A 25,898-nucleotide genomic window follows, 5' to 3' on the forward strand; every position below is an offset into this window, starting at 1 on the left:
AAAGTTAGGTTGAGATATTCCCCGCAAATGTAGGTATTCATTTTTATAAAGCTTCCTCTTAGAACTGCTCTGGCTGCATCTCAGAAGTTTTGGCATGTTTACTCTAGATATTTTTCAGCTATTATTTCTTAAATGAGCTTTCTGCCATTTTCTCTCTTCTTCTAGGTTCTCTATAATGTATATACTGGTCCTCACATCTATAAACTATTAAGTTGTCTTCACTCCTGTTTGATTTTTGTTTTTCTTTTTTCTCCTCTGATTGGATGAATTCCGCTGCTCTTTGCCCTGTTTTTTATTTCAGTGGTGTAGTCTATTGTTGAATCCCTTTAGTGAAATTTTCAGTTGAATTATGTATTCCTCAGTTTTGTGGTTTATGTATGGGACTTTTAAATATTTTCCATCTCTTTATTGAAATTCTCATTTTGTTCATGCATTGCTCTTCTGCCCTTATTGAATATCAATAGTGTATTAGTAGTAATGATATTATTTTGAACTTACTTCTCTATATTGTGACATGAAGAGAACTTGTTATTGAACATAGGTTAAAATCCATGAGTTAATAGTGACACTAAAAAAAAAGAACAAACTAATTGATGATTTTTGGATTAATACTAAAGCACTAAATCACTATTCAGAAATTTCACAGCTTACCATGAATTTATTCTGTCATTTGTTTACAAACTATATTTAATGGTAACCAAAGAGTTGATAAGGAAACATTCTTTAAAGAATTCCAGCTAATAGATGCAGAAAAACTGTTATAAATATAAATGATAACTTTACAGATATCAGCAAAGGTGGTAGAATAAGAATCTCTGAAAATCCTCTCCACCATAAAAGCAATGAGAATACTAGTAAACATTGCCAGAAGCAACTTTTGAGAAATGTGGAAATTAACAAAAGGCTTGTAGCTTTCCAGAAGCAGTTTTCAAGAAAAGCAATGACATTTTGGTGGGAAGAATAAGTGTTGTGGTATTTTAACTTTCTCTATTCCCATTCTACCCTGACCTCCACAGCAGTCTTGAAAACCCTCATTTATGGTGAAAATCACCCTGGCAACAACGAGAGGCAGCAGAATTAGGTTGCATATCACCCACAGCCCCATTCCCAGATAAGTGTCATCATTTTATCTATTTGGTAATTCTCTAGAAGACTCCACTCATAAGGATGTCTTCTTCATTTGATCTGACTTTGAATTCACCTAGTGTGCACAGACTTTCCTCCCACAGGTGTTTGCTAAAAACAGTCAGAGGCAATTGTTGAATATTGTGGCTGCCTGAGGTGGCGGGTAACAGTTGACGGGGGGAAACAGCTAACTTAAAAGCTTTGAAATGAGATGTACATGGGAGGCTTTAAAAAGTCCCAAAATGTTCATGGGAACCAGAAAGTTAAGTACATGCTTAGAGCTATAAACTGCCTGGCTGAATGATGAAGGCATGCCCCTTGGCAATGAGTGGGAGACTTACTGCTTTTAGGCACCTTAGGACATCTCTGTCTAACCATTAGTTGATTATTAAGCCAACCATATACTTCCATGGCTGCCTATAAGAGAGAATACAGATTTTACAGAAACAGCTCAGAAAAATCACTAAACTAACAAATAAACAAGAACAGCACCAATAACAATAACAAATCCTCAGGTGGGAAGAGAACCTAATTTCCAAAGTTACTACATTATATTACTTAAAAAGGTCTTTTTCTAACAAACTATTATGAAACATACAAAAAGACAAGAAAGTAGGATCAATATAGAGGAATAAAAGCAGTCAACAGAAGCTGTCACTGATGAAGTCTAGATGTAAGACTACTAGACAGACTTTGAATTACTATTCAAGTCTGTTAAAAGATCTGAAGGAAACCATGCTTAAAGAACTAAAAGTAGAAAAACAATGCTTTATTAAATAAATGAGATAAAAGAGAGAGAAACTACAATAAGGAGAAAAGCAGCGACTCTGGAACGGAAAAGTACAATAACAAATAAAAAAGCCATTAGAGCCCTTCAACAGACTTGAGCAGCAGGAAGAAAAAGTAGTGGGGAGAGAAGTTAAAGATATGTTAATTGAGATGATTCAATCTGAGAAAAAGAATGAAAGTAAATAGAGCCTCAGAGACCTGTGGAAGGGAGAGTAAGACAGAATCTAGCACAGATACTGTTTGAATAAAAGTGGCCAAAAAAATCCCAAAATTTGATGAACAGCATTAAGCTACACATTAAAGAAGCTCAACCAACTCCAAATTGCAAACTCAAAGTGCTCCACACCTAAAAGTGAAATAAAACTGTTAAAAGCCAAAGAGAGAAAGAATCTTGAAAGCGGTAAGAAAGAAAAGTTAACTCATCAGGTACAAGAGAGTTTCAATAAGCCGATGTACCAACAGCTGATAACTTATCAAAAAAAATGGGCTCCCCAGCAGAGAGCACCAAACTGAGAAGGGCACCCACATAACATCTAGCTGTGAAAAGCAGTGGGGTGTTGTCTGCTAGGGAGTGGCAGCTGAAAGTTCAAACACCCTCTTAAAGGGCCAATGCACAAAAATTCCCTGGGGAGCCACCCACCTTGTGCTCTGGCAGAGGGAGGGTGAAGTGGACTGGAGCTGTGAGAGAAGAACGCAGGACTGGGGACTTGGGGGATAGAGCTCAGAAGGCAGACACCCCAAGTTTCCTGGGCTGAGTCATTCCCTCACACAGTGGAGGACATCTTTCCCACATAGACATCTGCCTTGGCGGGGGGGGGGGGGGAAGGGAAGACAGTTGACACACCCTATTGGAAAATACCTTGCCCTGAGGCAACGTAAGAGATTAAAAGTAACAATTAGCCTCCAGGCAGAAGCAACTGCCCCATCCTGTTGAAAAAACTCTCTCCACACCTGAGGACAATTGCCTGGCAGCAATTCAAGTTGGAATCCTATTAGTCTGTAGACAGAGGCGATCTCTGGAGGCTTTGAGTCTTTGCCTGATCTAAGTCAGAAACAGCCTTTAACACTGTCCTGCACTAGAGATTGAGAGGTACAGAGGATCTACCTAAAACATAGTCACAAACCCAAACACAACCAAAATGAGGAAACAAAGAAACAACCCCGAATGAAAAAACTAGTGAATTCTCTAGAAGAGTTAAATGAAGCAGAGATAAGAAATTTACCTGAAACAGAGTTCAGAGTAATGATGTTAAAAAAATGCTCAACAGTATGAAAAAAGATATAGAAACTATGAAAAAAGAACAGCCTGACATTAAGAATGACATAACACAAATAAAGAACACATCGGAAGGAATACACAGCAGATTAGGGGAAGCTGAGAATTGAATCAGTGAATTAGAAGACAGAGTTAAAAGTATCACTCAATTAGAGAACCAAAAAGAAAAAACAATTAAAAAACAGGATGACAGCTTAAGGGAGCTGTGGGACAATGTGAAACGTAACAATTTTAGAATAGTAGGTGTGCCAGAAGAGGCAGAAAGGGAGAAAGGAATAGAGAAGGTGTTTGAAGAAATAATGGTAGAAAACTTCCCTAACCTAATAAAGGAAAAAGTCACACAAGTTCAGGAGGCACAGAGATCCCAAATAAGAAGAACCCAAACAGACCCACACCCAGACACATCATAATTAAAATTCCAAAAATTAAACACAAAGAGAGAATCTTAAAAGCAACAAGAGAAAAAGAAAACTGTTACCTACAAAGGAGCTCCCATCAGGCTGACACCTGATTTCTCATCAGAAACTCTACAGGCCAGAAGGGAATGGCATGAAGTACTCAAGGTAATGGAAAGCAAGGATCTGAGACCAAGATTACTATATCCAGCAGGGCAATCATTCAAAATAGACGGTCAAATAAAGAGCTTCCCAGATTAAAAAAAAAAAAAAGGCTAAAAGAGTTCATCACCATCAAGCCAGCATTACAGAAAAAGCTAAAGGGATTGCTATAAGGGATTGTTGAAAAGAAGAAACAGAGAGAGAAACCTAGCCATTCAGAATTAAAATGGCTAAAATTAAGTACCTCTCAATAATAACCCTAAATGTAACTGGATTAAATGCTCCAATGAAAAGGTAGGGTAGCTGAATGGATAAAAAAACATGACCCAACTACATGCTGTCTACAAGAGACCCACCTCAAAACAAAAGACACACACAGGATGAAAGTGAAGGGATGGAAAAATTCTTTCCATGCAAATGGAAAAAAAAAAAGAGCTGGAGTAGCAATACTCATATCCGACAAAATAGATTTTAAAAGCATCATGCTCAGTGAAGTAAGCAAGTCGGAGAAAGATAAATATTGTATGATCTCACTCATTTTTGGAATATAATGCACAACATAAGCTGATAACAAAAATAGAGCCAGAGGGGGAAAAATATTCTAGAATATAATAGAAGTAATCTTGTTATTTGCAGATTTTTAGTATTTCCTACAACTTTTGTGATATCATACTATGTTTGTACAGTTTTGGTAATATTATACTTAAAATATTTTTATTCTTGAAATATTAATGTATATTGCATGTAATATTATATGTGAGAACTTTTTATTGAATAGTTGGTGTTTATTGCATGTAACTATCATATTTAAAATCATTTTTTCTTGAGATATTAATGCTTACTGCATGTAACATTATATTTAAGATTTTCTTGAAGTATTAAGGTTTATTGCACGTACCATTACTATATTTAAAATTGTTTTTCTTAAAAAAACTGACAAAAAGAATAAAAGAAGAAAGTCAATATAAAAAAACAAACAAAGAAACAAACAAAAAACATCCCTATATAACAAGTTGGAATGGCTTTAAGGTGATTTCCTACTTGAAGTGGCTACTAAAAGGAATTTTTATTTCTATAGGGATCTTTCAAATATTGTTAGAATTAACACATACTGTCTTCCCTTTAATATTACACAGTGTTTGGCTCATGGTTAAATTATAAATCAGTAGAGCAACTGTAATAAAAATAATTCATCTATATAACAGATTTTTAAAAACATTCTCAACCTTTTGATTTACCATCTGGATATTTAAACTTATGCAAGTATGGAAAAACTAGCAAAGATAAATTAGATGCATATAACACTGACATTTATACATCAGAGAATAAGAAAAATATCAATTTTCAAACTCGAATTGGAAAGAGGAAATGATAATGGATGCATTAAATCATTTGGTGAAAGTTTTCAGGGAAACTTCAGGGTGGATGAATCAAGCTGACAATCCTGAACTAACTGAACACTCCTAAAAATACTATAAACGAATCGAAGCAGATGTACGTCCCACCTGGTAGATAAGAAAAACTAAGATTATTTCATTACCATTTATGAAGCATTTTTTCCAATATACACATATATGTATGTCAGATTACCAGTGTACAGAAGATATAGGGACAGAGAACACATTCAATGAAACAACTGTCGAATGAGCCAAATCCAGAATATGGGAAATTTTACAGAGCAAATCACATAGTTTCTATTACAAATAAGTTCATAAAAAAAAAAGAGAAGGAGACTATTATAAATAAACAGAGGCTTGTGAATCATACAACTTATCTTCCAAAATGGGACACTTCTGAGAATGAAAGTTCTATTAACACTTACGCTAGATAACAGACACGAACTGGGACTACTCTACTCAAAAGCATCAATCAAATGCAAGGTGGGGACTTATCTTTTCTCAGTATCTTTTCACTTTTAATATTTTTTTTGGAGGGGGGGAACAGGATCCAATTCAGGAATTTGAACATGGTCTGAACATTAAACCATAAATTTTAAGGTGATTGATATGACACTGTGACTAGGCTTTGTAAAATAAGTTATCTGTTAGACATACACACTGCAATACTGCAATGTACATAGGTGAGGGAATATGGTAACTGTGTTCTGCATTAAAACACGAGTGGGGGGTGGGGATGGGAGTAGGCTGTGTGGTGAAAATGTGTGAAATGGTGTTGATAAAATGGTGATAAATGTTGAAGCTGTGTGATGGGCCCATAGGGATTTGTTCCACTACATGCCGCCTCCATTTAATGTACATTTCTGTAATTGCAGTTACTTTTTTGTCAATTGAATGTATTGGGGTGACACTGGTTAATAAAATTATATAGGTTTCAGGTGTGTAATTCTGTAATTCATCATCTGTATATTGTGTGTTCACCACCCCAAATCAACTCTCCTTCCACCACCATTTATCCCCCCATACCCTCTTCTCCCTCCTCCCACCCCCATTTCCCTCTGATAATCGCCATACTGTTGTCTGTCTATGAGGCTTGTTTTGTTTTCTGAATCCCTTCGCCTTTTTCACCCATCCCCCTTACTCCCGCCCCTCTGACAGCTGCCAGTCTGTAACAGCAAATTTCTTTACAAGTTTAACATCACCTAGCCTGGCAGAAAGCATTTCTGGCTTTGACTTTCTTATGATGACAGGTACACTCCCACAACACTAACTTGCCAAAAACATATTGGTTAGGGTTAGTCATAAAATGGAAATCTCAAAGGGGAATCTTTAAAGGAGGAACAGCTGCTTTGGCTCCGAGGATGTAAAAGTCCGTTTCTGACTGTCCCACTGAAAGCGCGCCGCGTCCCTTCCTGGACTCACAGTGGGTGGTGATGGTGCTTGTGGGCACTGGGATTTGTAAGAACTCAGCGACGAGGCTCACACAGCTTTGAACATTAAGCTGGGTCAGCAGCTCCAATGTGATATTATCCTATGTTCTCGGCAAAGAATCATAACTTTAACTTCTGCCAAACATAAAATTTATTTTATGGGGTAGAAGAAACTTATAAAGTGTATCTGAGTGAAGTCTCTGTTGTGAAGAGTCTATTTTAATCATGTTTCTCAAGTACAGTGTTTTGGAGAATTACTATTTGGAGAATAGCCCAAAGTGAAAATTTCATCTAAATAGTTACTCATCTTCACCTTGAAATACTAAACAAAGATAAGCAAAAGTTTACAGATTGGCCTTTAAAATGTCTTACTATTTGAAGTACATGTTTTAATAATTTTGTAATTACCTCCTATTAAGACCAATTATAACTTTTCTTAGACCCTCGCCCAATTATTGTTCTGGTTTCCAAATGCAAAATAATACATTTTAGGAGAGTTCTTCATATAGAATGTCTGACTCCACTTCAGGCAATGGCATTTATAGAAATTAAAGAAAAACTTTAACAAAATATACAACACTTAGATGCACTAAATATATAAAAATACCAGAGATGTATAATATTAATGAAACTTAAATCAATTACAAATATAGTTGCATGATACTTCAATAAATTTAAACAAATTCTTCACTGGTATAGAAGTTCAAGCCATCAAGTCTAGGAGGAAGTCTGCTTTAAAAATACAAGGCAGTATTAATGAATTTCTGAGAAAAATGCTATCACCAACAATTAGCTCAAGGTGTCTTAACTTTCATTTCCTTTTTGATTCCAGGCACCTAAAGTACATTTTTAAACGAGGAACAGGGAAGTTGGGGTAAGCTGAATAGTATGTTACACCTAAAGCAGTCCATTGTAAGTTGTCATGTGTTCTGAAATCAGCAACTTTGACCTTCCACCACATGTAGATTTATGGCAGTGAGGTGCATACCATGACATTTTTGGATGACAACTACCATAGAAAGTCAAGCAACAATTTCATGTACAAAAAAAAATAACTTTCTTAAGCAGATTATTTATAGTTGATTTGCACTCCCTCATGACCCAGAGAGAGAACCTATTTTAAGATAAAATTAGTAAAACCATACCAGTTAGACTAATAGCAAAAAAAATTTGGTTAGCAATGGGTTGTTGCAATGAGCAATATAGTATTTGCATAAGCTCAGTAAACTATTTTGCAGTTTGGTGGATATAGAGGAAAGGAGCCTAAAGGAAGAAATGAAAAATCAAAATTACCTTAGAATCAATTGTAAGTAAACTAAGTATGCTATGATTTCAGTGTAGCATAGTGAATTATCCTATAGTCTTTGAATGTTATACAGGAATGGCATAGTAGAGGAATAATTAAAAAAATAAAGATTTCTCCTGCAAGTGGAGGGAGTTGAAAACAAACAGGAATGTAAACAAAAAACCATACTAACACTTGGATGCGCTAAATATATTTAAGTGCAAACCCTGTTCTTCTATTCCAAATATTTATATATTCCTGGAAAAAATGCATATCCTATGGACACTAAATTCTTGAAGATTTAGACATAGAAGAAATGGAAGCAATTTTGATTACTATTGTGGAAATAATGAACTAGATTAAATGGAAGCCAAAATTGGATTGGTTCTCTAAAACTTCTACTACAGGTCTTGTGTTTTGTTTTGCTACATATACAATGACGGTCCTTCACCTGGGAATCCCCAAGTTTCTCAGCAAACGTCTTTTGTTCCAAGTACTGCCACTTAAAAGTGATGTCAATACTTACTCATGTGATGGCCAGGCACACAAGCGAGTTGTCATTTGCAGCAAGTAGATAGACAAGTATTTTCAAGTTTATGGTGCGATTGAGTTAATGCAGGTACAGACACTTAGCAAGCTGGTCCTAACTAATGGCTATGTTATCTGAAGGTACAAAATATGAATGAAATCATCTTACACTGTCCATGTTAGCAAACACAACCTCCTATTGCATGACTGTGAAGCAGGCATTTTGAGCCCCATTTTAAAAATGTGAAAATGCAGGTTCAACTCTCTTCCCTCCAACCAACGATCAGGCTTTGCTATCCGTGGGAAGAGAGAAGAGGCCCTGGCTTCACTTACTCTTCGTTCAGGGCACACCGCCGGTTGGTGAGCGTGCCGTACTTCCTCAGCGTCTCGGTGAGCTCCGAGTAGAGTTTGTCAGCCAGAGTCAGGGGGATGCCTTCCCACACCAGGATCAGAATCACAATCACTGCAGCCTCACAGGTATGGCCAGCTCGCTCCCGCACCAAACACAGTAGCTTCTCTTCGCTGCTGCTTCTGCGCACCACCTGTGCGGGTCACCATTCCACCCCAACACCCCCCACCCCAACCAAAACAAGACAAGGGTCACTTGCAGCAGATGTCAGCATTGATTTATGTATGCATATTTTCTCACGTCTGGGTCACAGGGCAACATTTACCACCCCCTACAACTTGCCTTTTGTAGCCCATGTACAAAGTGGGGGTTTACCCTGGGGTCAGAACTGGGAGAGGTGAAAAACTGCTCAATGTTTAGCTGACTACTGTATACCCAGCAGAGTTGGGGCAACGCTCCCTGAATTAAAGCCAGAGCTAGAGGGAAGACAGGCAGGTCTTTTTCATAAAGATCAAGGTTTTCATAAATGACGTGAAGGTATTTAAAGGAAGAATTATACTTGTAGCAGGTGCTTGAATGGACCTCCTTCTCACCATTCAATTCTTTCAATTAAATATGGTTAGCATATGATTATAAAACTAATCTGTCTTTTCCTTAAGAGATAACGCATGATAAAATAAATATAAGCAATATTCCTTTTAGCTGGTATAAATAACTCTTTGATCTGAGTTAACATAACTTTTTCAGGGTTAAATTTAATGAATGAAAATGCCCAGAACTGAAGACCAAAGGCCCTGTCAAGTCACACTTACCCATTTGGCAATAGGACATCCCTGAGAACTTTTGCCTTCTTTACCAGTATAGATGACTCTTTCAATCCTAATAGCTTTACCCTTCTGTCCAAACCTTAAAGAAATCCACAGAAACACACACACACATAAAATTAGCAAATGGGCCTAAAAGATACCCAAAATATTGAACATCTGAGTGTAATTTTACTCTATTACCACATCCTGAGAAATAAATGGTTTATTTATTTTTTTAAAGTTTATGCCAAGCAAACTAGATAATAGACTTTAAGCCTTGTTTTTCTTCAGTATAAGAATATACTGATAATTGTAATGAACTATTTCAAAATTATATGTTAGGTGAAAATAATGGGAAAACTTAGTTTTATACATAATTTCACAAAGCACAAGACTTTTTTAAGTTTGCTAAATTCAGTCTTCTAAGATATATACTATTTGATTTTTGTCCTTAACTAAATTTAGCTATTTTAAACATAGGGAATCATAATAGATTTTAGTTATAACTGTTCCTCAAAGAATCTCACATTTTTAAAAAGGAAGCTGGCAAATAACTAGTATCCAGCAATACTGAGAATATAGGATAGTTCTAGAAATTGATTATATCTTTCCTTCTGACCAAGGTACTACTTACTACTTGTTAATAAATAAAAAGGGGGCCATGAAATGATTAGTAAATTTCTACATGCTAATTTGGAAATGGGGCAAGAATGATGCAAAGTATGTCCTTGCTGCCCAGCATGTCTCCTAATGTATTTCAATGATAACACTGCCTACCTCTTAGAGAAAAGGCATCCTAGCATAGTAACAGCTCAAGAGCTGTGGATACCTATATGAATGTCTCTCTGCATTGAGTATCTCGCTCTTAAGAGTCTTCTACATGCAGGAGTAACTGTAGATTCAGGTAAGTACTTGCATACCTGTGACTGGCAGTAAAAAAAGAAAATGCAACTATAAATAGAATGTCTCTATTTCTATTCAGTATATCACACTTGCCCTTTGCTCAGACTGGGGACAGCTTCCTTAGGACTATGCCTTTACAATTCTAGGTGAATTTAACTCAACGGGTTCCTTTCTTAAACCACACGTCCCCCCTCTTCCTCTTTGACACTTTATCGCCCAGTGGGAGAGCCACAGTGGGGCCTCTCACTGCAGCTCGTGCCAGCACCCTTATGCCTGGCAAGCAGGATGATTCTTGCTCATGCCTGGGTTTTCTGGCACCCATGTCAAAGTGGGCAGCCTGTGCCAGCCCGCAGACTCTTGGTCCTGTCAAATATTGTGACTCCCTGGTGAATAGCACAGTGTGCAGGATTGGCAACCCTCGAATAGCTAAGCCTACTAGTAATTACTCAATTTACGATTGTTTACTGCTTTGTGTGTGTGTAAGCTGGAAAAGTCTGACATATACAAAAAGATAAACGTTACTCTGCCCTGTGCCTTTGCGTTAATTACCTTTCTTCCATGATTTCTCTAATAGCTGCCACATTAGGACCTGCTCCTAGATGGGTATAAAAAGGACCTTCATCTTTTTCAATAATTTGCTCTGTTGAGATAATAGAAGATTATTATTTTAGACCTCAATTGTACTAAATATAAAGGCTACATCCACAAAGCTTATCCCCCAACTGCACATTAAGGGCCCTAAATGTGACTTTACACATTTTTTTTCCCCCAAATGAGTAAATTAAGGGAGTCATTTATTAGAAAATGTGTGAAATAATTAAGTATATGCATATGTTGGCTGTTGGATAAAAATGTATTAAATTATATTTCAGATATGGACTAAGAAATTATTTTATACCAAATGCATGGAACCAAACAAGAAAAAGTGTGGGGATTATAATATATTATATGTAATATCAAATACAATTGGTTTTGTACGCTAAAAAAAGTTTTTATAGCTAACTGGAATTCTGCCTGCTACTTGGATGTTAAAAGATTAGAATATAATTTCCTAGCTTATCTCACTCCTAGGTGATTTCTCAGTTTATTGTCAAGATACCTTTTTCTCCTCTTGTCTCCCCACAACATTTTATCACTCTGTTTTGAAATTAAAAACATTGACTCCAGACCCATATTTGTACATACTTTAGAACAATTTTTGAAGTGAAAAAATACTGGAGTGGGTCAGGTAAAAGGAAGAGGCTCCTGTCAAAGATGGGATGTGGGGGAGAAAAGGGTTAGGGTGATGGGAGAAGGGAGTGAAGGTGGTTATAACTTACCTAATATTACCTATGACATGTGTGGCACTTAGCCCAGTGAGGCAACCTAATCCTGACCACACACAAAGGGACAGTAGGCATCCTCCCTCATCGCCTATAAGATGCAGGGTGTCCCATCATAAGAGGAATAACATGGGGTGGGTGGACCACTAGCCACATTAGTTTGACATGTTTTTTCAAATGTCTTCTACTGTACCCAAGCTGTATAGCTATTATTAAGATATCCACATATATGTATAAAATCTGCATCCATCAGCAAAATGTTTCCTTATTCCAACAGACCTGTCACGTATCTTGAATTTTAACAAAAAGGTGTTTGTTTCAAAAATAGGAAATTACATATATTTATAAAAAAGATAAAACTTTAAAGAGAAAATAGAATCAAAATGAATATAAATCACACAATATTTCAAGTATATAAATGGAGAAAGGGCAACTTCATGAATATTCAGAACTTCAAGCATTACAACTCAACAAGACTGAAGGTAATTTCTCCCTTATAGAAATTAGCCTTGTAAAACTAATACCTTCAACCCCAAATTAAAAAATATTAAAAGCTTCTACACTAGTTTGCATATGACAGTTATTTTTCTCATTTTAATAGATGTTTTTACTGCCTAGCTGTCTCTCCAAAAAATTATTTATAAAGACAAATAGATTAATTACTCTATAGCAGATAGCTTTATATTTTAAAGGGTTTGAATACAGAGAAAAATGAGCATGCACAATTGTTTTAATATTTTGAAAAAAACTGAATGTAAGTGAAGTTCTTTCTTGCACAGCACAAGCATTTGTAATTCAAAGACAAGAAATGTAAGCTTCAGATTTTTATGAGCCTTTAAAAATTGCTGCCAGACAAAAAAAAAAAAAAAAAAAAAAAAAAAGGAAGGAAAAAGAAAGAAAGTCCCATATCTAAAGATGAATTTGCTAATTCTGGATAAACACCATATGTCTCAGAACATTTTTGGCACTTACCTACACATCTGCATGATGGGAAATCATATTGAGTCTTGACAGGTGTATCCAATAAATTTTTTATAGGCGTATCTAGTAATTTGGAAGGTGACTCTAAAAAATTATTGAGAACAGAACCAGCTGTTCTTTTGGTTGGTGTCTTTTCTGAAGGAGTTGCCTGCTGCTCTAAAGCTGGGGTGTGGCTATCGAGTTCTGCAGCACTGGTATGTCTAGATAAAACTGTGACTGGCCCTGACATTTCAACTTTGACTTGCTTCTGTGATTTGAGAGTGAGAGCCTTATGGTCAAATAGTGATTTGACCTGGAATTGCTTCAGGTGTTGCTCCATGGTTTCAAGAATGCTCCTCTGCTGCACATTATCACAGCTCGGGGGTGGAATCTCTTGCTTAGTTATCTTTTTCCACATTTTATTTTCTGGCTGTGCTGACTTGGGGTGCATACAGGCATGGGGCTTGGATCCAGGTTCAACCTTAATTGGCCTGTGTGCCTGATTGTGGCAAGACTCAGTTTGGGGTTGTTGGTTTTGCTGCTGCTCTTGCTTCTGTAAGAGGTGCCATCTCAGAGCAGCGTGCTTTTGAATGTCCTTCTGGGGAGGGGTCTGAATGTGACTTCCTCCCTGTTCAGGCACAGTGAAAGCGTTTGCTTGGTTGTGCATCAGGTACCTTTGCTGAGTGAGTTGTGCAGCTTGTTGGCCGGACAAATCTTGGTTTTTACTTTTATATCCCTGGAGAACGGAAGCCTGTGGAGGCTTCTGTCCTTGTTCTTGAAAGCACCTGTGAAGACCATCTTGTTTTGTGGTCACATTATTTGGAAAATATTGCATGTGATGCAAGTTTGGGGTCTTGTTTCCGGAAAAATGTTCAGGATGTAAAGTCTGTTCTGTATTCTTTGAAGCTGGGTGAATGTTGTTTGAACAAGAAATCTGTACTTTGCTTGCATTTGACTTCAAGATATGACCATAAGGGGAATTTCTACTGTTCATATTCTGTATGTGCTCCAATCCCATTTGGGTATTATGAGTCTGAAACTCACTTGATTTTGAATATTGATTTTCACCATGAAAGCGTTCTTCCACTTTAATCTGGCTAAAGAACGATCCTTCCCTTTGCTGACCACAGTTGCCTTGGGGATGAGAAAAAGTATGGGGCATTTGTTCTTTATTCTCCATGTGTAATTTTTGCTGTTGCTGCTGGTTTTGAGGGAGATGTGAATTCTGGGATGTCTGTGTTTGTGCTGCCTGATTATGAGACTTGTGTTGCAAAAGATGTGAGTTTGAGAAGGGCTCCGTCTCTGAAGCCTGTTGATTCAAGTGCTGCTTTAATGGTGAGGGCATGAGTTTCTTATGCTCGGAGTCTGGTCTCTGTTGAAAATGAAACCTAGGGGTGCACAGTGACTGCGTGTGAGCTTCAGGGGAAGGGTCTGTCTTGGAGAAGTGCACCTGGAGTGAGGGTTTTTGGAGCTGGAGATGCTGGTCCACTGTACCTTGAGACTGCCCATGATTCATCTCAAGTTGGTACCTTTGTGGCCTCTGCTCTGGCTGCATCATTTTCTGGGTGCCAGCTTGCCCTGGGAGCCCCCCAGGCATGTTGGAATTTCCAGTGTATTGTTTGGAGGTCATTTGATTGGAGGAGTTGGGCTGATACTGAAGAACTGACCGCAGAGGTGCTTTATATTTTAGATGGGATTCTGCTTGAGGAAATTGAGGGGCCTTCAATTCAATCCATCCTGGTTTCAGATGGGGCTGTGTTGGGAGCACAAGATCGAGTGTTTGTTGCTTATCTTGACCCTTCAGAACCTCCTGTTCTTTGTGCCCCATCAGCTGCTGGCAGTGGTCCTGTGGCCCTCCACTGCTACCGAGAGTTGGTGGATTATGCTTGGGATGTTCTGGTGTTTGTCTTGCTTTCTCAGGACACAATGGAAGAGTCATTGTCCCTGGAGTCCGTATGTCATTCTTGTTAACACAATTATTCTGAAGCCTTTCTGGAAGTGTCAGAGAGGGGATGGATACATGTGTAGGTGGGTTAGGACTCTGGGACGGTGGTGCCTCTGGTTCACCCTCTATCTTCACTTCCCTTAAAAGAGCTGTGTTACTTTGGTTGGGGTAGTGATGGTGTTCTTCCACAACACCATCACTCAGAGTGCTTTTTCCTTCTGAAGGAAGCTGAGGAACCTCTGGAAGAGGAGGAGACAAAAGCAACTGTGATGGTGGCGGTGTGACAGTGGCAGAAAAGGAATCCTTAGAGAACACTGAGGTTTGCTTGAAGTAAGCACCATTCATTTCATTTTGCGTGAAATACCGTTCAGAGCTGCCACCAGGAGCTTGCAAAATGCTGCTGGAACCTGAACAGAATTCTTCACCAGCCACTAGCTTTGTGGTTCCTTGGATGTTACCGTTTTCTGCAGGAGATGGGCATATCTCAAAAACTGGTTTTTGTTGTTCTGGTTTCTGAAAGGAACAGGTACCTAGCATTGCAGCTGGTTTACTGACATTATCAGCGTCACAGGCCTCAGTCATGACTGCAGCTGGCTCTGGAGGCAGCTCAGAGTTCGAGGTCTGTGGGAAATTGGTCTGCCCTGAGGTATACAACGGGTGAGTGATCTCACAGGACAACTCATTAATAGCCGGACTGTTAATGGCATGTATGTGAGATGTGGTTTTCTGCACCGCAATGGAAACACAATCTGGGTAATATTGAGACAGTGTTTTTTCCAGGAGTTCACCATGTGTGTTTTCCATGGAAGAGGCAGAAACTGTAGCACCATTAGGCATTAGCACTGACTTGTTTTTAAGAAGTAATACAATGTTTTTGTCATGGTAGTTCGCATCTTTGCCCTCCTGCTCATTCAGAATCTGATGCTCTGCATTTTCAGACCCACTCGAGTTGTGTGTTGAAAAACTGGTGGTATCTTTAACTGCATTTTCTGGGGCCACAGAGCTCACAGATTCTCTCTTGTCATTCATATCGGAGACATTTGGTTGACTGCTGCCTTTGCCTGGATTTCTTTCTTGTCTTTCCCCGAAGTTCTTTCCTTCTCCATTGGCCTTTTGGTCTTGTTTCAACTTCTTGTTCTGATGGAGCCCAGAGAGAGAAGGTTCACTAACTGTGCGTTTTATCCCTCCATTCTGCAAACACTGGGAATACCCTCTGCCTTCTTGTATAAAGTCCGGGCTGACACGACTATTCTGGCTGCCCTTCATATGGGGTGTTCCATAATGACCTTTGAAAGATTGCCACTTGGTGTCTCCATTCACTTCTGGATAAGGTCTCTCTGGTAATGGGCTTCCATTCTGGAGCTTTATAGCCAGAGGTTCTGTCTGGCAGATGGGAGAAGGAGATGGTGTCAAGAATGGACTTAGTCTGTTGCCCTCCACATGGTTGGTTCTATCCTGTTCCATCAGGCTTGCTTCGGGGCCATCCACAAGGCTGCCCTCAGAGTGAATTCTAAAGAGCACAGAGACAAAAATGAAAGTGCATTAATACATGTCTGACTTGAATAATGCATCTTAGAGAATTAGCATGTCATTAATAGTATTGGAATTCTTAGACATAGTAAATTGTAATATTCATTTTCATGGAAGACCAGTAGCTGATTACTCTTGCCCGGCCAGCATGGCTCAGTGATTGAGCATCGACCTATAAACCAGAAGGTCAGGGTTTGATTACTGGTCAGAGCACATGCCTGGGTTGCCCAGGTTGCAGTATTGATACTTGGTAGAGCGCATGCATGAGGCAGCCAATCAATGATTCTCTCTCATCATAGATGTTTCTATCTCTCTCTCTCTCCCTCTCCCTCCTTCTCTGAAATCATAAAATATATTTAAAAATAAAATGATTACTCTTGTCCTCCCAGCAATTGCCATTGCCATAGTTATGGTCACAGAGAATGAAGATGATCAAAATCACCAGCTCATGTGGGAAGGTCATACTGCATTAGTAAATATTAACCACTCCTTTCCCAATAATTCTTCGTATCCAAATGCTAAGAACAGTGGAGAAAGACTACCTCCATTCTGTCTTCTCTAGCGCCTTACATAGCAAATCACTAGCTAAGCTGTCAATTCTATTTTCTATATATTCCTTGAATTTTCTTCACTGATATTTGGTAGCCAGCTTTACATTATCTTGGTTCATTACCCATTGCAGTAGTTTTTAAAGGGTTTCTCTCCTAGCCCAGTCTGTCCTCACCAGTCCCCAATGCTCCTTCAAATAGTTCTCAGAGAGAAGGTTCTAAAATGCAAATCTGATGTCATAGCCTCCTTAACATAGTTTACTGGCTTTATACTACTTGCATTAGTAGTTCTCAAACTCGTTTACTCAAACACACCTGAAAGATAAGGCACACTGCCTTTAGTGTTTACATCCCAGCAGATCAGTCAGGGATGAAAAGTGTAGTTTATAAAATGCCCTTTCTAGGTAAATCTATGTTTTCTTCTACAGTCCTGGCCACCCACTTCTATTGAGAATTCTTGCCTAATATAAATGTATTTTCATATGCAGGTTTCTATTTTTCTCTCCTTCTACTTCCTCTCACAATTTATAGTCCAACTATAACAACAACTTATAAATATTATGATACTGTTGTCTGCCCAGAATACCTTCTTAGTCCCCCTATTTGCCCAGAGACTCTTCTACATTCCTCTAAAACTATCTCAGATATCACATTCCCTAGGAATCCTCTTTAGGTTTCCCAAGAGGATTAAACATTCCCAATTCTATACTGATTCTATTATGTTTCATAAGGTCTACAGTAAACATATCATACTCAGTTGTATTCTACTCTCTTACTGGACTGTAAACTCCTTAAGAATACTCTACTCTGTTCATGTTTGTGCTTAGTATAAAGTAAGCATTCAATCAGTTTCAAATGTGCTCATCTTATGATTATTTCTTCATTCATTCATTCATTCAAACATTTTTTAGACCAATACTGATGGAGATTTCAAAGTCCAAATGATAGAAAGAACAGGAAGAAATGGGCACTAAAATATATAAATAATCCATTAGATAAAGTAAATGCTGCCCTGTTCATGATATAGTTATGCCTTATTTTCCCACAGTTTTTCTCATTACATATATTTTAAGAATGTTGATGAGAGCATGAGTGGGGGGGAGGGAGGTTGGGGGTTAATGAGAAATGAGGACACATTTGTAATACCTTAACCAATAAAGAAATTTAAAAAAAAAAGAATGTAAGTTTTTTAAAAAAATCAAAATTACTTTGCCTCTGGGCTATTAAAAAACCCATTGCTTATGTTGCTTACTAACCAAGACAAATGAAACAGAAGAAGAAATAAGATATTAACACTGGAAAGCAACACTAAAGTTATCATTATTTGCAAATGATAAGATTGTACACTGGTCTACCAAGAGAATCAACTGAAAAACTATTAGAATTGATCAGAATTCAGTAAAGTAGCTGAAGAAAAAAAATCAATAGCCTTGACATATAAAAGCAACAACCAGTCAGAAATGTTAGTGGAATAATATACAGTAATAGAATATATATATATATATATATATATATATATATATATATATATATACATACATACACACACCAGAAGTATACTTCACAAGAAACATGGACAATCTATTGGAATAAAAGTTTAAAACAAGTAGAAAGGTATATGGTCTTTTATATTGTCAAATTAAAGTATTCATTTAATGTACTCTAAATAAAAATGCTAGCAGAAGGTTTTGAGGAATGAAAGAAGCTGATTCTAAAGTTAGTGTGTGGGGGGGGGGGGGGATAAACAAATCGAATGGCCAGGAATAACCTGAAAAAGAGCCATAATAGAGCCTGAACAGGGCAGTAGCCACTTTAAGAGATATTTAAAAGCAAGTAAAGCTATCATACTTAAAACAGCTTGTACTTATACATTGATAGGTGACAGAGTGCTATTAAGGCCAATGAAATAAAATGTCCAGAAATAGATAAAAAAGAAATATGGTTTGAGGTAATGATGACATTTCAAATAAAAATATTAAAACAATTGGGTAGCCGTCTGAAAAAAATGATAAAGTTTAATCTATCCCTGATATCCTATATGAAAATGAATTTTAGATGAATTTAAAATATGAATATGAACCCCCTAAATTAAAAGCAGACTAAGAAAACTGTCTAAAATTATCTAATGACTAAGTTATTTGTGACCCAAAATATCAAAGGCATAACATACTAGAAAGTTCAGTAAAATGTATGCATGCAAAAATAAGCCCATAAACAAAGTTAAAAGTCACATAAAACTTTTCTTAATATATAGAACTCATAGAAAATGACAAGAACCCCAACCATCCAAAAGAAAAATGAACAAAGGACGTGGACAGTTCACAGAAAATGAAATGAAATGGCTCTTAAATATTTAGAAAATATGCAGCATCACTAATAAAAATAAGTACAAATTAAAACTAACAAGATTCCTTTTTTAAAAAATTGGAAAAGATAAAAAAGTATGATAATACACTATGTTGACTAGCATGTAGTGAAACAGACACTCTCTTGTATGGTTCTTGGGAGTCAAAATTAATACTAATACAATGAAAGACAATTTAGCAACATCTACAGAATATCACAGGAACTTTTTTTGACCCTTTAGTTTCAAGAACTTACCTAGCAAGTATGCTCATATATATGTTAAATGATGTATGCACAATCTTTTTCAATAGCAAAAGGAAACAATCTATATTTTCAGATTGAAATATTTCCAACTAATTAAATGAAATGAAGCAAGCTCAGAACAGTATGTATAAGAATGCCACACATGTACATTAAAAAAAATAAAAAATAAAGTCAGCTCTGGGAGAATATACAACAAACTGGTAATAATATTTTGCCTCCAGGAAAAGGATTGGGGAGGCTAGAAGAATAGCACTGGGAGGAAGATTGCTTTGAACTGTTTGCTGTTTCTGTAACTTTTACTCATGTGTATCCTATATAATAAAAGCATAGTATGTAAATTATCCCCTTGACCAGGAGTTCAACCGGGGGGTGGGGCGGGCTGGGGGAAGGGAGGGAGGCCCCGGCTGGCAGCTGGCAGCCAGCAGCTGCTAGGGACCCAACCAGTGCACAAATTTTGTGCACTGGGCCTCTAGTTAATTAATAAATAAAATTACATAATTCCTACAGGGCAAAAGAAAAGAAAAAACAGAGCCAAGGGATGTCTTCATTTCTAAGAGATCTCCTTGTTTTTAAATAATTAAGAGATGGCCTATAAATGCATAGCCACTAGTCCCATATTGCTATTGAGGAAATGAAATGTGGTTAGTCCAAATTGAGATGCACTATAGTGTAAATGCATACTGCATTTTAAAGACCTTAGTGTGGAAAAAAACAAAACAAACAAAACAAACAAACAAACAAACAACTCAATTTTTAAAACTATCATTTGACTTTGGTTGGTAAAATATATAGATCTTGTAACAAAGAATCTACTCCTGAAACCTATATGATCCTATAAAGCAATGTCACCCCAATAAATTTAATACAAATAAAAACTATTCATTACATGTTGAAATACAGTATATTATTTTGGATATATTAAGTAAAATATCATTAATTTCAGTAGTTTCTTTTTACTTATTTTAGTGTGCATACTGAAAATTTTAAAATTCCACATGTGATTTATGCTGCAATTTATTGGACAGCTCAAAGCTAGACTAATACTCTTAATCATCAATAACCTTAGCAAAATATTCTAGGTTCTAGAACAGGGGTGGGCAAACTTTTTGACTTGAGGGCCACAATGGGTTCTTAAACTGGACCGGAGGGCCGGAACAAAAGCATGGATGGAGTGTTTGTGTGAACTAATATAAATTCAAAGTAAACATCATTACATAAAAGGGTACGGTCTTTTTTTTTTTAGTTTTATTCATTTCAAACCCGCGGGCCATAGTTTGCCCACGGCTGTTCTAGAATCATAAAAATTGATTTTTTTAATTAAATGTGAGAGGATTCTCCAAAGTCAAGGTACTGCCATCTTTCAAAAATTAAGGGGCATAGAAATAAGCCCAGATTAGATCAATTAGCTTTCCAAATAGTACAATAAAATACGTCTTCTTTTGACAACTGCAAAATCAATTCACCAGCTGCCAGCCGGGGCCTCCCTCCTTCCCCCAGCCCGCCCCACATTTATGTTATGATCTATATGGTATTTGCATGCTCTGTAAACGATGTAGATTGTCCTATTTTTCTAGATATAAAATATTTTAAGCATTTTTATTCTCTATTATGATCCATTCCACATAATTTGGACATTCTTTAAAATGTCAAAGGCAGAATTACAACAGGTGGAGTTCGCAAATCTTTTATGAGCATACTAGCTCCTAAGAAGAAATGAAGGTGATTTTCAATGAAATTATTTTTTTCAAGAGAGAGAGAGGAAGAAGGAGATAGAAGAATCGATGAGTCGGCTGCCTTCTGCACAGCCCCTATTGGGATGGAGCCTGCAACCCGGGCATGTACCCTGATCAGAAATCCACCTGGCAACCTGTTGGTGCATGGAATGATGCTCAATCAACTGAGCCATAGCAGCTGGGCAATGGAATGTATTTTAATATGGAGTTTTAAACTCAATAGCCATTTAAAAATACTACTTTAAAGTAATTATCATAACTATTCTGTGACAGCAATTCTTTTAGTGAGCACAACTATTAGATATGGAAAGTTAAATGTTTAGCTTTCTCAGGGAGGGCAGAAAAATTATGAACCTTTCCATTTTAGGATGAGGATAATTTTTTATTTGAAGCTTATTTGTTATTAACCGATGAATCCGATTCAGAAATTCTAAACCAATCAAGTGCCCTTTTAGAGGGAGAAAGAGAATTATTTTCTTTGACTTCAATGTGTCCCAAACCACACTTTGTATGTATACATACCCCAGGATATTGTATGATCCACTAACCCACTTGCACAGCACTCTTTAAATGACCTATTGTTTTCATGCTGACATTGACAAGCATTATTTTTAATAAAAAAGAGAAATCATACCTGTTCATTTTGCTCATTGCAGAAATATTAGAAAAGCTTTCATGCTGTAATTATTAGTTATTTATACAAAGTATTTTTCAAACTTATATATTGAATAATTTATGTATAAGACAAAAAATTCCAATTATTGTAGATATCTACCTGCTAATCAGTGAAAATAGAGTTGATAGGTTATTTTTACAAATTTAGGGGGAAGAAAACTTTTTCTAAAGTTAAACAAGTGTCTTCCTAATGAATGTAACTTTTTGATATAGAGATACATATTTTTGTGTGACATTGCTTTTGCTTCTCAGAGACCAAGACAAAAAAAAAATGGCTAAAGAAGTTTATCACCACCAAACCAGCACTGCAAGAAATTCTAAAGGAACTGTTGTAATGAGAAGAAGAAATGTAGTGAGAGAAACATAGGTACAAAGAATGAAAATGGCACTAAATAATTACCTATCAATAATAACCTTAAATACAAATGGATTAAATGCTCCAATCAAAAGACAGGGTAGCTGAATGGATATGAAAACATGACCCAAATATATGCTATATTACAAGAGACCCACCTTCACATAGGATGAGAGTGAAGGGATAGAAAAACATTTCCATGCAAATGGAAATAAAAAGAAAGCTGGGATAGTAATACTCATATCTGACAAAATAGACATCAAAATGAAGTCCATCACAAGAGACAATAAAGGTCACTACATAATATTAGAAGGAATGATCCAACAAGAGACTATAACTCTGGTAAACATATACACAACCAATATAGGAGTACCTAAATATATATATATATATATATATATATATATATATATATATATATATATATATATATAAAACTTCTGGAGGACTTTAAGGGAGAGATAGATAGCAATACAGTCATAGTAGGGGACTTTAACAGCCTGCTGACTGATTAGATCTTCCAGACAAAATTAACAAGGGAACAGTGACTCTAAATGTCACACTGGATCATATGGATTTAATTGACATTTATAGAACATTTCACCCCAAAGCTGCAGAATATACATTCTTCTCAAGTGCACATGGACCATTCTCAAAGATAGATCATATGATAGGACACAAAACAAGTCTCTACAAGTTCAAGAGACTTGAAATCATATCAAGCAACTTTTCAGATCACAATGGAATGAAATCAGAAATCAACTACAATAAAAACACTCAAACAGTCAAACACATGGAGGCTAAATAGCACATTATTAAACAATGAATGGGTTATCAATAATGAGATCAAGAAAAAAACACACAAAAAAAATCCAGGAAAAAAATGAAAATGAACACACAACAACCCAAAATATATTGGACACAGCAAAAGCAGTCCTGAGAGGGAAGTTCATAGCACTACAGGCCTACCTCAAAAAACAAAAAAAAATTAATAATAAACTATTTAATCCTACAACTTAAAGAATTAGAAAGAGAACAATAAGAAAAGAACAGAGTAAGTAGAAGGAAGGAAATAATAAAGATTAAGTCAGAAATAAATGACATATAGACTAAAAAACAATACAAAAGATTATTGAAACCAAGAGCTGGTTCTTTGAAAAGATAAACAAGATTGACAAACCTTTAGCCAGACTCATCAAGAAACAAAGAGAGAGGAACCAAGTAATTAAAATCAGAAAACAAATGCGGTGAAGTAACAACTGACATCACAATAATACAAAGGTTTGTAAGAAAATATTATGAGCAACTATATGCCAATAAGCTGGACAATGTGGACGAAATGGTCAAATTCTTAGAAAATTACAATCTTCCAAAACTGAATCAGGAAGAATCAGAAAACCTGAATAGGCCAATAATAATTGAGGATATTGAAGCAGTAATCAAAAAACTCCCAGTAAATAAAAGCCCGGATCTGGATGACTTCATGGGGAGTTTTACTAAACATTCAAAGAAGAATTAACTATTCCAAACTGTTCCAAAAAATTTAAGAGGAAGGAACACTTACAAGGATTTTTTTTTTTTTATAAGGCTGGCGTTATCCTAATTCCAAAATCAGATAAAGACACTACAAAGAGAATTATAGGCCAATATCCCTGATGAACACAGATGCTAAACTCCTCAACAAAATATTAGCAAATCAGGTCCAGCAATATATTAAAAAGTTCACACAACATGACTAAGTGGGATTTCTTCCAGGAATGCAAGGCTGGTATAATATTCATAAATCAATAAACATGATACATCACATAAAGAAACTGAAAGACAAAAATCACATGATCATATCAATAGACCTAGAAAAAGCATTCGAAAAATCAACACCAATTTTTGATAAAAACTCTCAACAAAGTGGGAATAGAGGGATCATACCTCAACATAATAAAAGCCATATATGACAAACTACAGCCAACATCATACTCATGGGCAAAACCAAAACCATTTCCCCTAAGAACAGGAACAAGACAGGGATGTCCACTTTCACCGCACTTATTCAAAATAGTACTGGAAGTACTAGCCACAGCAATTAGACAAGAAGAAAACATAAAAGGCATCTGCATTAGAAAGGAGGAAGTAAAACTCTCATTATTCACAGATGACATGATACTGTCCATATAAAACCCTAAAGACCCCACCAAACAAACTACTAGATTTAATAAACGAATTCAGCAATGCAGCAGGATACAAAATTAACACTCAGAAATTGATGGCATTTTTATACACCAATAATGAATTCTCAGAAAGACGAACTAAAGAAACAATCCCATTAACCATTACAACAAAAAATTTAAGATACTTAGGAATAAACTTAAGCAAGGAGGTAAAAGACTTGTACTTGGAAAACTATAGGATGTTGAAAAAGAGATAGAGGAAGATATAAACAAGTGGAAGAATATACCATGTCCATGGATTGGTAGAATTAATATCACTAAAATGTCCACACTACCCAAAGCAATCTATAGATTCAATGCAATCCCTATTAAATTACCAATGGCATATTTGATCTAGAACAAATACTCCAAAAATTTATATGGAACCAAAAAAGATCTCAAATAGCTGCAGCAATCTTGACAAAGAAGAACAAAATTGAAGGGATCACAATACCAGGTATCAACTTATACTACAAAGCCACTATTCTCAAAATTGCTTGGTACTGGCACAAGGATAGACATATAGATCAATGGAACAGAGACCCCAGAAATCAACCCAAGCCATTATGCTCAATTAATATTTTACATAGGAGGCAAGAATATAAATGGAGCCAACACAGTTTTTTCAATAAATGGTTTTGGGAATATCGGACAGGTCACATGCAAAAAATGAGACTAGACCACCAACTTACATCAAACATAAGAATAAAGTCAAAATGGATAAAAGACTTAAATGTAAAACATGAAACCATAAAAATCCTAGACGAAACCATAGGCAGCAAAATCTCAGACATCTCTTGTAGCAATATGTTTGCAGATACATCTCCAATGGCAAAGGAAACTAAGGGCAAAATAAAAAATTGGGACTACATCAAAATAGAAAGCTTCTGCACAGCAAAAGAAATCATCAACAAAATGAAAAGAGAGCCCACTTTATGGGAGAACATATTTGGCAATGATACATCTGATAAGGGGTTAATCTCCAAATATGTAGGGTACTCATACAACTTTACAAAGGAAGACAAACCATGCAATTAAAAAATTGGTAAAGGACCTAAATAGGCACTTCTTGAAAGTGGACATACAAAGGCCAAGATATATATGAAAAAATGCTCAAAGTCACTGATCACCAAATTAAAACGATAATGAGGTATCACCTTACACCTGTCAGAATGGCTACCATCAACAAATCAACAAATGACAAATACTGGAGAAGATGTGGAGAAAAGGGAAGCCTAGTACACTGCTGGTGGGAATGCAGACTGGTGCAGCCACTGTGGAGAACAGTATGGAGTTTCCTCAAAATATTAAATATGGAACTGCCTTTGACTCAGTGCTCCCACTCCTAGGGATATATCCTGAGAAACCCAAAACACCAATCAGAAATAATATGCATGATCTTATTAACCAATGTCACCCCAATAAATTTAATAAAAAATGAAATAAATAAATAAATAAATAAATAAATAAATAAATAAATAAAATATCCATCCTTATGTTCACAGTAGCACAATGTACAATAACTAAGATCTGGAAACAGCACAAGTGCCCTTCATTAGATGAGTGGGTAA

General features: G+C 36.5%; 1 protein-coding gene across 6 annotated transcripts in view; it reads right to left on the reverse strand.

The window, feature by feature from the left end:
- The window catches only part of TET2 (tet methylcytosine dioxygenase 2), a 115,758-nt gene that overhangs the window by 23,433 nt on the left and 66,427 nt on the right, over positions 1 to 25,898 (reverse strand). For 3 of the 6 annotated variants that reach the window (XM_036344294.1, XM_036344283.1, XM_036344305.1), the window contains 4 exons: positions 12,740 to 16,182; positions 10,995 to 11,085; positions 9,549 to 9,642; positions 8,721 to 8,929 (listed from right to left, as the gene is read on the reverse strand). In XM_036344294.1, the coding sequence (XP_036200187.1) occupies positions 8,721 to 8,929; positions 9,549 to 9,642; positions 10,995 to 11,085; positions 12,740 to 16,136 (3,791 nt within the window). In that variant the 5' untranslated portion in view covers positions 16,137 to 16,182. Of the gene's footprint in view, positions 1 to 6,258; positions 6,897 to 6,923; positions 8,523 to 8,720; positions 8,930 to 9,548; positions 9,643 to 10,994; positions 11,086 to 11,764; positions 12,058 to 12,739; positions 16,183 to 25,898 lie in introns of those variants that run through there. The other 3 variants (XM_036344313.1, XM_036344322.1, XM_036344330.1) reach the window with 3 other exon arrangements.

The sequence above is a fragment of the Myotis myotis genome, unplaced genomic scaffold, assembly GCF_014108235.1.
Source record: "Myotis myotis isolate mMyoMyo1 unplaced genomic scaffold, mMyoMyo1.p scaffold_m19_p_1, whole genome shotgun sequence".
Taxonomy (NCBI): Eukaryota; Metazoa; Chordata; class Mammalia; order Chiroptera; family Vespertilionidae; genus Myotis; species Myotis myotis.